Genomic DNA, 15,461 nt, shown 5'->3' on the forward strand with positions numbered 1-15,461 from the left:
GAAGCACCTTATGTCTGCACCTAAGAAGTCACCTGTGCTACCAGCAGAGCTGATTACTAAATCTCAATAAGGTAAGTACTACAACTTTGGTACTGCCTTTTGAGCTTAGTCCTGCAATTATACAGATGTCATGATCCGATATAGAAATCTTTCCTGAAAATGCAAATTATCTGAAAATTATTCTTTCCTAACATTTTTGAGTAGCTGCTAATTGTTCATCTTGAATAGAAGATAAGTGCTTCCCTAATGTAAGTAATATTTTTGTTGCAACAATAATAATGTTAAGTTCAACTGTAATACTCTCATGAATAGAAATAACTTACTTTGCTTTTTATATTGGGAGATGCATACTTTTGAGAGCTGAAAAATAAGTGGTGTATTCTATTTAGTGAAACAAGAGCTATGAAGATGAAATGCTATGTTTTTATTGTTGCTGCTGTTGAAAAAAACAGTATTTGGTTAAGTCCTCTACCTTTTAGATCCCTTTCTTTAAACTGGGTAATAGGAAACATCATTGCATCTGCAAGCTGAGTTGAAAGTACTGCATGGCAAGAGCTGAGCTGAAAAAGACAAAAGAAGAAAATCTTAGGAAAGCAGTGCTGAGACCAAATCAAATCACAATAGGTGGACATCACTGCCACTCAGGGATGACATGTACAACTCAAACACATTTTTGTATGTTCCTTTTTTTGCAGCTCCTTTTTTCTAGGTTCCAGATCTCATCATCAGTTTTTTACAGAAAACTGTTAAAAATGTAGTTTTTGTCTGAACTTTTCCAAGCTACTGGATCATGTCCAAAACCAACCTCATCCATCCTGACTAGTCCATTTCTTTCTCCAGTTTCCCTCCAGCTACCTCACAGCCCATCTTTCACTGCTCACAGAGGTGGAGCAAAATGTGATCCTCCTCCTAAAATGCTGTTTAAGTGAGGAGAGGGATCACAACAAAAGTCCTGATTCAGCTCTGAATGGTGCTCAGTTGTGTGTCCTGTGAGTCAGTGTCCAAGAGAGACAGCAGGAGGGTGCTGTGTCAGTCAGGTACCTGAAATCAGGCACACAGATCCCCTCATGTACACAGCTGCTAACTGCCACTGGGTCATGGTTCTGGCTCTATCTCTAGTAGTTAAACTATGGTTTTTTCAGCAATGCATCCTCATTTTGCTGAATTCATTCTTTATCTTAAGGTTATATAACTTTAAACAGATGCTGCAATATACAATTAATTGTTACTTTGTTGACAAATGAATGCCATTTCTGTACCTCCTAGCTTAAATAAGGAGCAATCAGGCAGCTAAAGTCTGTACCTGACAGCATTAGCAAAGCACAGACAAGGACTTACCTCATCAATCACTTTTGCAAATTGCTGCAGAGTGGAAGTCATGACTTCATCATCTCCCCCAAGTGGAAAACGCTGAGAAGGCAAAAAGAGTTATGTGGTTTGCAGTGCCATTCACAAAACTGGATTCATCATCTCCATGAGTGTATCAGGTATTCCATTATTTTAAAACATTACACAATTAAGATATGCTGAAGCAGTTCACCTCATTAGGCGGAAAAGGAGGATAGGGAGCAGCAGCCTCTTAAAAGAAACAAAAATTTGTTTTCAACATTTTTAATCTCAGAAAAGGGGACCCAGCAGCAAAGCTACAAAGAATCCTTCACAGTACAGGTTATGAGGGAAGAAAGTTATGGATTCCACAGTCTGTGCTTTCAGAGATGGAATTATGCTCACAGAGCAAATTCAGGTTGTAATTTGGAGATGCATTGCAATCTCTTCTCTTTGGGACTATTGATATTTAAGCACTTAAGGGTAAACAGATTTATAAATTAAAAACAAAACAGAACTACCCTAAGCAATTCTCCAAAAAACACCTAATCCAAGAGTAAAATATTTCAAAAGCCATTAATATTCTTCATGGTAAGAGGAACTTCATTCTGGTTTAGCTGGAAGAACTAAAATAAAGGAAGTAGATTATTTTGGCAACAATTTAAACCACCAACCCACAGCAGTTCCTTTTATCTGGACCAAACCTAAATTCATTCTACACTGTGCTCTGGGAGATAAAATACCACAGAAATACACAGGATTTTGAGTACAATATCTGACCACACACAGGCAACATGATTTATGCAGTACCTGTTTCTCATATTCCTTCAGAAGCTTTGAAGTCAGATGAGTTGCTGCACTTAATTCATTCTGATTTAAAAAAAGGGAAGCATGAAAATCAATAAAAAGTCAAACAGGTAAAGTACATCTAAATTAAAAATACAGAGATTAACTCAAATTTTTAGAAAAACATACAAAAAAGATTCTGGCATAAAAGTTGAGTTATTTCTAGATGAGTGAAACATGAATATATTGTGGGTAAAAAATAACCTCCCACCTGATACATACTATTATACACACCAAGATCATTTTAGTGTGTGCAACATTTTAGAAACACTTGGGAAATATATTAAAGTTACTTAGAGAACAGAGAATATAATTTCACTTGTCATAAAAAATTCTGTTGCAAAAAGAATCACAAGAATTTAGTCTTAGCACTCCCTAACATACAGAAAAGCAATCATTAATTCTTACTTGATTTCAGTTCTACATTTAAAGCATATGGAAGTTAAAAAAACATGAAATGTGGTTCCAAAGCTTTATAATGCATTCAAGAATTTCATTAACCCTACCTGAGCATCATATATTCTGTGCATGGCTTGAAACAACTGATTGATGTAATTGGATATTGCAGCAGCATCTTCTTCAAACACTCCCAGCAAAGAGCGGGTCTGTAATGATCAAACAGCCAAAACACAACCATGGCAAGTTAGAAGAATTTAAATATAATGGAATTTCAGACTTAAAACAGCATTATTTCAGGATTCATTACTGAAAATTCTATAAACCCTCCAATAATGTTGAAGGAATGATACCTGTTGCTAAAGGATTGCTAAAGAATCTTACAGATACCCAAGCTCAGCCTTCCTCCTCCTGTCAGCCTCTCTCCAGGTTAATGAATTTTCAGAAAGGAAAGGGCCAGGGGAGATGGACAACTGTTAAATGGTGAAACTCTGGGCAGCTACTGGGCTCACTATGGTACATCCCTAAGGAGAAGGGTGAAGATTACTGCTATGAAACAGCTTGCCAGGTCCACACGTTTCCTCTGCAGTGAGATCCAAATAAAGGCTGTCACTGTCTCATACTGTCCAACCTGAACACAGACACCTGCTGGTTGTGCTTGGACCTCTAACTTACCTGTGGAATAACCATCAATTCTGTGATCAAAAGGTTGAGGAACTACACCAAACCAAAACAAACAATACAACCTGCATCTCATTGTCCTCAACACACATATTTCTCACCACTGAAAGGGAGTGAAAAGATCTGTCCTTACCCAGCTTGTCAGCCTGTCTGCTCTTTAGCTGGTGTCACCCACAAGCCTGATGACTCCTGTGTGCATCACTGATGGTGCTTAACAACCTCCACCTCAAAAACCAGCCTCTTTTATCACTGGCCACCTATTAGACTAAAACTGATCTCCATCTAAGCCCAACTAGCCAGGCAGTTTCACCACTCAGGCCACAGTCCATACCTCTCCCTTTTGGGCAGAGAAGCTGCCAGGCTGTGTCAGTCCCTGCACAAGCCAGGGTGGCTGACATGCCCTGCTCTCCCTCCTGCCCAGGGACTGACTCCACAACAAGGCAATCAGGTTGCTCAGGTGTAATTTGCCTGTAAGCTTAAATGAGATGCTGACTGCATGTTCTTGCATCCTTTCTGCACTTGGAAGCAAGGTTATTCCTCCTCACCATGAGGGTTTTGAATGGCTTCCTTCCACCAAAAATCCCAAAGGGGGAAAAGCAGAGGATGTACCAGTAACTCTGCACAGCCACACTGGCTTTTCTTAAAACATTCTTAGGATGCTTGGCTGTAGAAGCAGGAGCAGTGCTTGCAAGAACCACAAAGGAAATACCTTGGCAATGTTTTAGCAAAAGGACCATGTTTTGTTTCTAGGTTTACACCAAAATTAATGTCCAGCCAGAAAATGAAAAGAATCATAAGCACATAATTGTTTTTTCCCCAAAGTATGATTGTTAAACACTTGAAATTGGAAATTCTACTTTTTAGTCTTCCCTAGGCTGCCTTGAAATTACTGAAGTCTTTAGTCCATCTCCCCTTAAAGCATGAAGGTCTTTTTCAGCTATTTCTGATGTTTTGCTTTTATTGATAATCAAAGAGGACTTATTAAACCCACATAAAGTATATTATTTAATAATTCCTTCTGACATAAGATTCTTTTATTTAAGTTGAATTAGATGCCTGGCTTTATCCCAATTATTGTCTTGCTATATAATGTCTAAGTGGTATTTGAATATTAAAAAATATAATCAAACAGCATAATCAGCACAATAAATAGCTTTAATGCTGGTTCTAGTTTATAAATCAAATGGAAAGAGGTGAAGGAGATTTCAAATCTTTGCCAGGTGTGGCAACATGTGTCATCCTAACAACCTTGACTCTCCCATTAAGGTAGAGATACAGGAAAGAATGCAAAAGCAAAAATTACATGGTACTATAACCATTGAATTACACACCCATGACCTTTAAACCTGAACATAAATAAACCTGAGCTTGGATTTTTAAAGGAGTATTATGTAAGGTTTCTGGATTATACTAACTGAACATGGAAAAAATATCTTTATGTTTTACTTGAAAAATGTCTGTTATTGATGTTCAACCATCAAAACAACATCATACAATACTGATGGAAAGAAATTAACCTGAAACTGTAAATAAGTTATGGCAGACTTCTGCTTAGCAGAAAATGAGAGCAATTGTTTACTTATGTTTCTAGTAAAACTCTGCATCGTTTTCCATTTTCTTTAGGATTCTCTCAATCTGTGTTTGTGAGCAAGCAAACAGGAAAGGACCAGGGAGAAGCTGCACAAAGAAACCCCTCATTAGAAGTGAGTGTTTGAAGCCTTCCATGCCATCAGATGGAGGCCACTGCAGGTGACAGCAGACCCAGCCTGTGCTTCCAGTCTCTTGGCTTTTTTGTTGTGCAATGCTTTGAGAATGCAAATCAGTGTGAGCAGAAACTCTCTCTAAACACACACTGAGTGTGTGTGTAATTTATGTCCCAGGTTAATAAGTAAATTGCCCTGTTTTGCATAGCAAAAGACTATGTAAACTTGGCCTTTGGTTTAGGCCTGACAAGCACAGTGGTGAGATTTTGGTCCTGTGACAACAGGAAATGAATGGGTTTGACATTTTTGAAAAGCCTTTCCTTCCTCAGACACAGAATAAGTTTGAGATGATGTTTATATACCCACAGTCAGTGTCTGAAACTCAAACTGCAGGCCATGGTGCAGCACTAAACAACCCCCCAGGCTGGTGGGCTGTGCAAAATTCAGTATTAATGCACCCAGGTCATGGCAACTCTTCCAGAGAGAGGCTTCTGCTTTCTTCAAGCAACATTTGCTGCCATTTCCACTGCACTGATTTCAAAGTAACAGAATTAACTATTGTAACAAATGGACTAACCCAACAGAACACTGAGTCCTTACTAGAGGACCTGGCTCCCAGAATTCATCTGAAAAATTGACTGAAAGATGTAAATTTTCTACCTACAAAAGGCAATATTGACAAATATTTTCTACCTACAAAAGATAATATTGACAAATCCAATTACTTAAGCATCTCAAACACACTGGGCTGAATCAGTCTTTGCTTGTCTGTATCACAACTAAGCTCACATGGAAGATTCTAGAATTACAATTACATTCCAGTAAGTAACATTTTTTCATGTGCTTCCCAAATATCCTCAGATGGTCCTAAATTCATGTTACATTTGACATTTTCTATAAATATGAAAAGTTCTGACTTCCTATACTAAGAAAATACCTTCAAGAGATAATTTTTTAAAATCAATATTATTACAAGACTTTCAGAATTGTTTCCTCCTCACGAGATGAGAGCAGCTTTGGCGCCTGGACCGGAACCCACTTCAGAGGTGAGATCTCATCTCACATTCAGCATTTGACCTATTTGGGGCACTGTCCTTAGGAAATCAATTATTCTTTTTCTGCATGGCCTTCTCTTGCCTTTTTAAAGTCGTCCTTCCACTTGGTACAGAATTGTTAAAGTAACTGTCATTTTAGGGGCTAAATTTCCCTTTTTAACAAGTGAAAGTTTCTCTTCCTATGACCAAGGAATTGAAACTACCAATGCACATGCTATTGCAGTATAGGACAAACTGCTCACTATGTCAAGCATGCACCAGAACAAGGATCTTAATTCCAAAGGCTGCCATAAAAGAAAATACATTGCAAACTTTCTCCAATATTTAAGAAATACAGTACAAGAACTTGCTATTGCCAGCAAGAGAAACCAGAGCCACAGAATAAAGCATTTCCTGCTTTAGAAAGGAACTCCAGCGCACTAGAGAGCATGGCTGTCACATCGGGGAGCAGCGATGCGGGGGAAGGCGCGGAGCACGGAGGGCACCGTGCGCTCCCCACCCGCGCTCCGCACTGAGCACGGTAACCTCACCCAGCCCCGCCGCTCGCACGGCTCTGCTAAACCTTAACGCGCCTTGCTGAAAAACACAGGGGGAAAATGGTCTGAGAGGGCAATGCGGGTTTTGTGGTCAAGATGTGTCCATACCGAGCCTGAGTGCGAAGGCGGGGGTGGGGGTCAGACAGAAGGTGGTGGTGCCGGCACTGCCCGCCGGAGGTGCCGCAGCACCCGGGCCCGGAGCCCCGGCCCCGCTCCTGGCCCGCGGCACTCCAAGCGGGCCTTGGCGGGGCACGGCCGGGGCGGAGAGCCCGAGCCGACACTGTGGGAGCCCGCGAGGCCGCGTCCCCGCCGCGCTGCTGGGGCGTCACCCTCCCTCCCGCCACCGCCGCGGCTCTCGGGGCCGGGAACCACAGGGAAGCAGCGCTGGGCCCGCCAGCAGGGGCTGGGCCCGATGCGGCCTCCGCCGGGCCTGTCTCACCTGCGGGCTGTCCTCCAGCGTCTCCTCGATGGGCAGCTTATCGATGCCGGGCATGGCGGCCACCGCGCTGAGCCCCCGCGGCTCCGCTGCCCCCGCGCCGGCCCGGCCGGACCGACCCGCACCGACCCCCGCCCGTCGCGCGCCGGACGTCCCGCCCCCCTCGGCCCCCGCTTCCCCATTGGCGCGCCCGGCTTCCTCATTGGCCCGTCCTCCTCTCCCCCCCCCCCGGCTGCCCATTGGCTGACGGGCCTGTCCATTCACGCGCAGGCGCGGGGGATGAGGCGCTCGCGCGCGGCCCCTCAGGGCCGGGGCTCCGGCGGAGACTCGGGAGTGGCTCCGTGTGGAGAGCGCTGCGGAGGCAGCCGGGGCTGTGTCCCCGCTGTGGTGGCTGCTCGGCAATGCGAGTCACGGCTGTCTAGCAAAGTGTCCTCCCAGCCCTGTTTGTGCTCCGGTGGTTGTTGTGGTCTCCTCACAGACAATTACCTTGAGGGCCGCTGCGCAGCGAGGGAGCGCTGTTGGGTCTGGAGCATCTTTGGCACTCTTGCCATGTTATCTGGAGCAGCTTTGGCACTCTTTTCTGGAGCATCTCTTTTTGCAAGTCTCCTCTTATCCCTGCCATGTGAGTGGGCCCCAGGTGAAGGCCAGTCACTTCTACTGTGCTTGCAGTGAGACGACAAGAGGCCTTAAGCTGAGACAGGAGAGATTCTGATTAGATATTAAAAAATAGTATCTCTGCTCTCTTGGTCTGAATAATTGTGGTGTCATAGGCTGGTGGCAAATTTTAAATGCTTAAAACTACTGTGAGGGCTCACTGAAATCAAAACAGATCATTGGGTGGACTTGTGAACGGGTTCAGCTCTGAAATTACTTAGAATTGTAGAATCCCTAAGGTTGGAAATGACCTCTAAGATCATAGATCCAGCCATTAATCCAGGAGCCCGTGTTCACCACTAAACCATGTGCCCAAGTGCCACATCCTCACATGCGAACACTTCAGGGATGGTGATTGTCAGAGCCACCCTGCCCATGGAGAAACTTTTCCCAATATCCAACCTAAACATCTCCTGGCACAACTTGAGGCTGTTCCCTCTGGTCCTGTCACTTGTTACCTGGGAGAAGAGACTGACCCCACCTGGCTACAACCTCCTGTCAGGTAGTTTAATCTTAGTAGACTTGATGATAGTTTTTAGCTGAGGAAAAACAAAACCAAAACAAAAGCCTACTCCCCTGTTGGTTTTGCCTTTTTGGGACCAGGTGAACCTAGTCCAAGACCAGATTAGAAAGTACATGAAGTCGTTCAGCAGAGCAAATGATTAATGATTGTGCAGTCTTGCTATGAGACCATTCTTTATGTTGTATCAGGTTATGATTTACCATTAAAAGCAGATAAAGGACAGGACTGATGTGTTAAATCATAAACAATTTAAGATTTTGGAGATGGCTTTTCTTTTGTTTGTTGGTTTGGGTTTTTTGATGGGTTGTTTTTGTTTTTGCTGTTGTGTTGTTTTGTTTTTTCCTGTAGGGAGTGGTGAAGAAATTTCCAAGTTAATACTGTTCAGTCAATTAATTTGCCAGCTCAGCTGGTGACTCACCTGACTGAAGTAAGTCACAGCACCTCTCCCTTTCCCTGTCAATAAGGACAATAATTCAGGGTTATCTTACAAGGTGTTTAAAGACTAAGTCTTGTATCTGCAGCCATGTGACAGGACATTAACGCTGGTTCATGACCAATAAATGTATGTGCTTTGTGGTTTTGAGACAGTTAACTTGTGACCAAGCTTTACAGCAGTTTTTACAGCAATAAGAAATGACTTTGTTTTGTGCTGTAAGATCATTTTCCTGTGGAATTCAGGAAGGTGGTCACTTTAAGTGGATTTGGTTTAGTTAGCTTTGTGTGTTTACAGCTGTAAGTGGCATCCAAAAGTTTTACTTGAGCTACAAATTTGACTGCAACAAATGTAATAGTAATGAAGAATCCCTCTGCATCCTCTAATTGTGGTTTTGGTGTTACACTGTTTTCAACACTGTAGACCTCGTGTAAGGGGTTTTTGCTGTTGTTTGGGCTTTTTGATTTGTGAGGCTGGGTTTTTTGTTTGGTTTGGGGTTTTTTGTTTAGTTTGGGGTTTTTTGGGGAGGGATTGTTGATTTCTGTTTGTTATGTTTTGTTGTTGTTGTTTTTTCTGCAAAATATCTGCTAAGAAACCTTAAAAATGTGGGGAACTAAGACTTGGCACTTTGTCACCGGAGAGAAGAGCAGTGAACACATCTTCAGAGGGTTCCAAATGTGTGCCCTTATGGAGAGAGCATTCTGCCCCTGCTGGAGGGTGAAAGTAGCTGTGTGGGTAAGGTGGGCTTTATTTGCAGTGTTTCCCACTTTTTAACACACTGTTTCTCATACTTTGCCTAGTGGCAACCTTGGATTAACCTGGAATTTACCTGCACTCACTTAATCTCCCTGTGCCAAAATAGCTTTTACTTCAACCAGGAAATAGCTAACTGCTTTTGTTTTGTGAAAATTGGTGTTACCATTTTAGAGTATTCTTGCTTTTAAAAAACTTGGGAATTCTGAACTTGGCTTTGAATATAATACTTGTTATTCATGTTAAAAACATATTGGAAAGAGAGCTTTGTGCAGCATGACTTCTGAGATGGTGAGATACTGGGTAAAGAGGTTGTGGGAAAGGCAAATGTTTGGAGTGTGGTAAGTAATGAAGAAAGATAATATATATGTATCATTTATACCCTTTTAAAAGCTGGAACTGTTGCCCAGGCTCCAGTGCAAGGTGAGCCAGCAGTGGGTGAGGAGGGCAAAGGGCAGCCAGGGTAAGAGCTGGGCCTTCACACCAAAGCCCCCCAGAGCTCTGGGTTGGGCTCCTCAGCTGCTGCAAACAGCCAGAACAGAATCCATCTCCTAAAGAGATGAACTCCACTGTCCCTGGGCAGAAACCAGCGGTGCAAAGTCTGAAAGGGTGATTCGTTTCCTGCCTCATCAAGTATGTGATGCTGTAAGAGGATTGGATTTGCATATCCAAGGAGCAGTGACCTTTGGTATTATTGGTTACTTAGGATTCCCAATTTAATGTTTGCTGTGTTGCTCTAATTACCCCTACCAAGGTATTCAGTTAAAAGTCCATAGGTAATTTCAAATGGGTTGCAAGGTAGCATTGCTCAGTACTGATGGGCCAAAACAAGACATTCAGCTTTCAAGGGAAGGCTTAAGGTCCATGAACGGTGACTGGAGCTCATCTTGCAAGTGAGCACTGCAGGTGGATGCCTGCTGCCTGAAGATCCCTTGACATGTGTGAGAAGTGTCCTTGGTGAGGTCACTTCTGCAAGTGGCACTCTTTTAATAGTTTGGTTTGACAACAATCTTACTGCACAGCACAAAGCCAGGCCAGAAGGAGGGGAAACTTTTCCACCTGAAATAAAAGTATTGTGTTCATGTTTGCCTGGTTTTTTTGGACAAATCTTGATTTTATAGTGTCTCTGCAGAAATTCCTCCTTTTCTTTGCCTGAACCAAAAGCTGGTTTTGAGCATGTGATATAAACTGCTGTGTGACTGACAGATGAGCTTGAATATAAAAATGTTATAGTCTGTATTTTATTATAATGGATGAAATCAGAATTCTGTCAGTCTTTATTACAAAGCCTTTATCTCCTTTCTTCCCATTACTCATAACTTTTTTGTGTGATTTTAAGTGTTGGCTCTGTAGGATTTAAATATACTTGTGTTTGCTATAAACCTACAAGGAGGGAGAGACATTTGTGAGAAAAAGTTTTACTTGAGCTACAAATTTGACTGCAACAAATGTAATAGTAATGAATTGAAGAACACCTCTGCATCTTTTAAACCTGTAAATTTCAGTGTACTGCTTCTATTACGTGAAGTTTTGCTTTTATGTAGTGAAGAATTATCAGGAAATTTCACATCTGGTACGTTTCAAAAAGGCTGCAACAAAGTTATTTTAATAAGAAAAATGAATGCATGAATTATTTAAAATAGTTGGTGCAACTGTTCCTATTAACTAATCCAGGCACTTGGAAGGCAATTACACTGAGCTTTGACAACACTGCCAACCCACTGCACAGTGCCTTATGCCAAAAGCTATTGTTGTTTTATTGACCACGTTCACCATTACATATGCATATGAAAAAACAGAGGCATTTTCATCGGGATTACCCTAATAGCATTAAGAGATTATTTTTTAAATTTCCTTGGAAGGAAATTCACTTAAATGAGATTACTTATTACTTGACTGGTTTCCTATCACGCTTCCATGTTTAGGTAAGTGGAGTCCATTAGAGTATAAAGTTTTTTAAAAAACTGATTTTATACATTAATGATTTCAAATAAAAGAGAAGTACTATATTTGTGCACAGCTTCTTTTGAGAAAGTGAAGTCGATGCTCTGGTTAGGAGAGATAACACTTTTTGTCCCCCTTGGTGGCCCCCCTAGTGTCACCATTAGTTGCTAATTACTTGCAAACAAATAAACAATTAACTCCTCGTGCCTCTTGGTGGGAGAGTTTTCATTGACATGCTAAAACTTTCTAATAAAAGATTTTAATTAATGACGTTACAAATCCAACCCCCTTGCCAACATGGCTATAAGGAGGCCTCGTGGAGCGATGCGGGCGCAGTGCCCCTGCTATGCTGGCTCAGGGCGAAGGCATGGCCGCTCCCTCGCTCTGCGCTGCCGCCACGGCGGCCCCTCCGCAGCGCCACAAGGTGCCCGCCTTTGGCGACAGCAAAAGCACGCACTGCTCCTTCTCAATCGAGAGCATTTTGGGGCTGGAGCAGAAAAAAGATGGCATTCCAGCTGGGAAACCTCACAGACCCTGGATGGATGCATGCACCAGCTTGGGTGAGTCAGTCTGTTTTGTGCCCCCTTCAGTTCTTACCCCTTAAAAATACTGGCGTGTTTCTACTACAGACCAGTAAACTGAAGTTCTCCTTTTCTTGCCCTTTCTAGTTTTAGGTGATGACAGTAATCCCCATCTGCAAATCCCTGTTGTTTGCTATGAAAATCCATTATTTCATGCTAGAAGTGATCCAGTGCAAGAGGAAAACGTTTTGAAATGTGAAAAATACTTTTCAGTCACTGAAAGGCTGTCTTTCAAACGGGAATTGAGCTGGTACCGGGGTAGAAGACCAAGAACTGCATTCACTAGAAGCCAGGTAGGGCTTTCCTTAGCATCTAACAAATGGGTAACAATGTAGTTGAGTAAAATGTTGGAAGGAACCTCTAACAGCTGCTAAGCTCAGTGTGATGTACCTCTGCAGAGAGAAATGTCATCAGGAACTGGTGTAAATTAACAGGAATGTTGCTAATTTCAGCAGATCTGTGTTTATGCATAGAATCAGAATTGTGCAAACACTGATCAGAAGTCTCCTGTTGAACAAACTAAGCTGTTATTTTATTTATTTTATGTATTAGTGCTATGAACATAGTGTTAACTATTCAACAAGTGTATTTTAATCTCCTCAGATTGAAGTCTTGGAAAATGTTTTTAAAATGAACTCCTACCCCGGCATTGATATTAGAGAAGAGCTAGCTCGCAAATTAGATTTAGATGAAGACAGGATCCAGGTAATTAAAGACTTATTGAACTTTCCTGTAATTTCAGCTACAGGTACTCTCTGCTTATATACATAAGTGGTTTGACAGCAGTGATGAGAATTTAATGCTCTCAATTTAAACCAATGTATATACAAGAAACATGCCTTCAATGATTTGTGAAATGGAAACCATTGAATTCCTTCTGAAATCTAAAGCCTTCCATAGCACTGATGAGGAATTAATCACTGTAATATTACCTGCTCTGTTAATCTCTAGATATTACCTGCAGAACTTGGTAATTTCCTTAAGATAATTTTTATGTTTTGCTTGTCATCTTATTTGAAAAATAAATTCGAAACAGGCATGGACATAATTTGTGAGACTGCCAGCAGAGCATAGGTGTGTTAAACCTGTGTTTGAACCTATGTCTTTCTCTGGCCAAAAGCAAAATCTATTCAGGAATGTTAATTATTGATTTCCAGGTAATTCCATGTGATAAGAAGCACACTGTAAACATAAGAATTTGGGCTTTGCTTTGTTGTTTATCAGGCTTTTGTTGCAGTTATTATATTGGGCTTCATGAGAAACTTGATGCTGCAAATAGTTAAGCTGATGAAGAAATAGCACAATAAGACGTGTGAATTCCAGATGTTCAGGATCTTCCAGGATCTGATTCTGTCACTGAATTTAATTCCAGTTTTTATATTAATTACAGTGAAGCCGATCTCATTTTCCAGTTAACCTGGGGATATTTTCTTTGTCTGTGGTGTTAAAATTACAGGCATCTGCAGATTTTAAATTTATATTGAACTTGCAAGCTGCTGTCATCACACAAAATATTGTCCTATTGTGTGAATACTTTTAAGTTTCAATTATTATTCTGCTTCCATTGCTGTGTTTCTGAAAAGCTTCCCTTCTCTTTCCATTTCAGATCTGGTTTCAGAACCGCCGTGCAAAGCTGAAAAGATCCCACAGAGAATCTCAGTTTCTAATGGTGAAAAATACTTTCACCTCCAGCCTGCTGGAGTAGAAGGAAGGATGCTTTGCTGTTACAGTACTGCTACAGAAAATGAAGAATTGTTCATAACCTGTATTAAGTAATGATATAGTAATTGTGATTTTATGCCCAGATTTGAAAGTTTATTATAATTTTCATTCAAATAAACTGTAAATACTTGAAGTATTATTCTAATCTACTTTTTGTGGAAAAAGTGAACTTTTCCTATACATATTTGAGTAAGTATTTTCAGAGATTTTGAGATATTTTTACAGTTTAAAACAATGCAAACCCTAGGTTGCACAAGAATTTCACTATTATGAATTACTGCAGGTCACTTGACAAGCTCTATGGTCTTAGAAGTATTCTGTTTTAAGTCTGAAATAAACTGTATGCAAAATAGATTTTGCTACAGGGCCCAGTTTGTTGCATTGCAGTTTAAATTGCTTATTTATAAAGAATATGATAGTTTTCATAAATAAGATAATTTTAGAAAAAGGTATCTGCAATGGAAGGACTAATATTCAACTGACTTCACTTTTAACCATTGCTCAGTTAAAAGAAGCTGACCATTACAATCTTTTTATGTAATTTTAATTAATTTAGGTTATTTGCCTATTTAATTCTCTGACTTGGTTATCTCCTCTCTTGTCAGTCTAACTGTTCCAGTTATGGAAATTGCCCTATTATCTTTAATGACAGAATGTAGCATGTCACGGGATCAGATCAGTGGGGCCAGACCAGATATCCAGATCATTGCCATTTATTTTGGGGCGTTGAATTCATTTTTATCAAACAATACATGAAAGTTAATTATCCTCATATTTGATATTGTACCTAAAGTCAAAGAGAGCCATACACCAAAAAAACCCTCAAGTGTTTCTTCATGGGCACAAGCAGGGAAACATTGTGAGTTCAGGTTGATGCTGCTGCTTGTTCAGCAGGGCTCTGAGCACTTGCCTCATGTGCTGGTGACCTTCAGTGAGACTCCAGCTTGTGTTTCTTGCTCAACATAAATTCCACATTATCTCATGAACAAAGTATTGCTCTTCCTTTCTTCATGCTTGTATCCACAGCTCTTGTCCAATAGGATGAAAGGTAAGTTGATAAAATAGGGTGATAGAAAAAATCATTTTATGTAGTCTCATACTAGGAAAAGCTAAAGGGAGGGATGATCTGACTGTCCTTACTATTTTGAGTTATAGTTTGAGCTACAAGAGATTAAATAAAAAACATTTCTATATTTTCTGAAAAATATCACTGGAAAACTGCATTACTCTAGAACTGGGTGACAGATATTGGCCCTTCCATGTTTTTATCTTCATTGGCTCATTGCCTTCACTTTTATGCAGAACCCTAAAAATCTTTCATTGTTTGGCTTTGCTCCTGGAAATCTTATTTTAATAGGGAAATAACAAACTTTTATCTGATATTGAAACATTATTTTTTGTGCTTTATTGGATTTGGGAAATAACATTGCTAACCAAATTCTGTTGTATCCTGCATTCCAAAATACTTAAGAGAACCACAAATAAAGCAATTTAAATTGAGCCAGATCCATTAAGAATAGTTTTTAGAGAAATTGAAATCTCAATTCAGATACCTGCCTGATCTGGTAAAGGCAAAGACAATATTGTGAATGCATTCTTTTATTTTGTTTTTCTTCACACCTCAAAACGTATATTGCCCATAGCTTAACCTCATTGCAGGTAATCTGAAACTATTGTCTACTTTGCTTCTGGAAACAAAGTTTCCAGCAGCAGCAGATTAGAGTAATCTGTACAGATTGATTGCTTAAGAACCTTACTCTATTATCTGGCAAATACCTAAATACACCTAAAGTCTGCTCTAATGGAACTGGTGTCAAGTGACGGAAGTCTGACAAAGCAATTTAAGAGAAGCTGTAGAACAGTGGCAGAATA

At 40.7% G+C, this 15,461-nt stretch overlaps 3 protein-coding genes across 7 annotated transcripts in view; 2 read left to right on the forward strand and 1 right to left on the reverse strand.

The window, feature by feature from the left end:
• APPL1 (adaptor protein, phosphotyrosine interacting with PH domain and leucine zipper 1) overlaps positions 1-7,144 on the reverse strand; it is a 23,626-nt gene extending 16,482 nt beyond the window's left edge. The window contains exons 1-5 of the mRNA XM_074549857.1: positions 6,983-7,144; positions 2,679-2,777; positions 2,137-2,196; positions 1,339-1,410; positions 473-560 (exon numbers count right to left, since the gene is read on the reverse strand). Coding sequence (XP_074405958.1) covers positions 473-560; positions 1,339-1,410; positions 2,137-2,196; positions 2,679-2,777; positions 6,983-7,036 — 373 coding nt within the window. The 5' untranslated portion in view covers positions 7,037-7,144. The remainder of the gene's footprint in view (positions 1-472; positions 561-1,338; positions 1,411-2,136; positions 2,197-2,678; positions 2,778-6,982) is intronic.
• Positions 7,145-7,262: 118 nt separating this feature from the next.
• Positions 7,263-15,461, forward strand: part of IL17RD (interleukin 17 receptor D) — a 59,478-nt gene continuing 51,279 nt past the window's right edge. The window contains exon 1 of one of the 2 annotated variants that reach the window (XM_074549855.1): positions 7,263-7,601. The gene's annotated coding sequence lies outside the window, so the exon portion shown is untranslated. Of the gene's footprint in view, positions 7,602-8,000; positions 8,136-15,461 lie in introns of those variants that run through there. The other variant, XM_074549852.1, reaches the window with a different exon arrangement.
• Positions 8,002-13,934, forward strand: HESX1 (HESX homeobox 1). Of its 4 annotated transcripts, none has more exons than XM_074549868.1 (5): positions 8,002-8,135; positions 9,182-11,846; positions 11,955-12,160; positions 12,471-12,572; positions 13,474-13,930. In XM_074549868.1, the coding sequence occupies exons 2-5, from the start codon at positions 11,633-11,635 to the stop codon at positions 13,570-13,572; spliced, it is 621 nt and encodes a 206-aa protein (XP_074405969.1). In that variant the 5' UTR covers positions 8,002-8,135; positions 9,182-11,632; the 3' UTR covers positions 13,573-13,930. The 4 variants fall into 4 exon arrangements, with proteins under 4 accessions (XP_074405969.1, XP_074405970.1, XP_074405971.1 ...); XM_074549869.1 differs by having other exon boundaries at positions 8,129-9,329; positions 11,595-11,846; positions 13,474-13,934; XM_074549870.1 differs by having other exon boundaries at positions 8,129-9,324; positions 11,595-11,846; positions 13,474-13,934.

The sequence above is a fragment of the Zonotrichia albicollis genome, chromosome 12 (genome assembly GCF_047830755.1).
Source record: "Zonotrichia albicollis isolate bZonAlb1 chromosome 12, bZonAlb1.hap1, whole genome shotgun sequence".
NCBI lineage: Eukaryota > Metazoa > Chordata > Aves > Passeriformes > Passerellidae > Zonotrichia > Zonotrichia albicollis.

Coding starts and splice junctions, on each gene's coding strand:
- HESX1 (XM_074549868.1), top strand. CDS start 11,633: ATGCTGGCTCAGGGCGAAGGCATGGCCGCTCCCTCGCTCTGCGCTGCC. Junction 11,847..11,954: donor GGATGCATGCACCAGCTTGG/GTGAGTCAGTCT, acceptor TGCCCTTTCTAG/TTTTAGGTGATGACAGTAAT. Junction 12,573..13,473: donor TAGATGAAGACAGGATCCAG/GTAATTAAAGAC, acceptor TTTCCATTTCAG/ATCTGGTTTCAGAACCGCCG.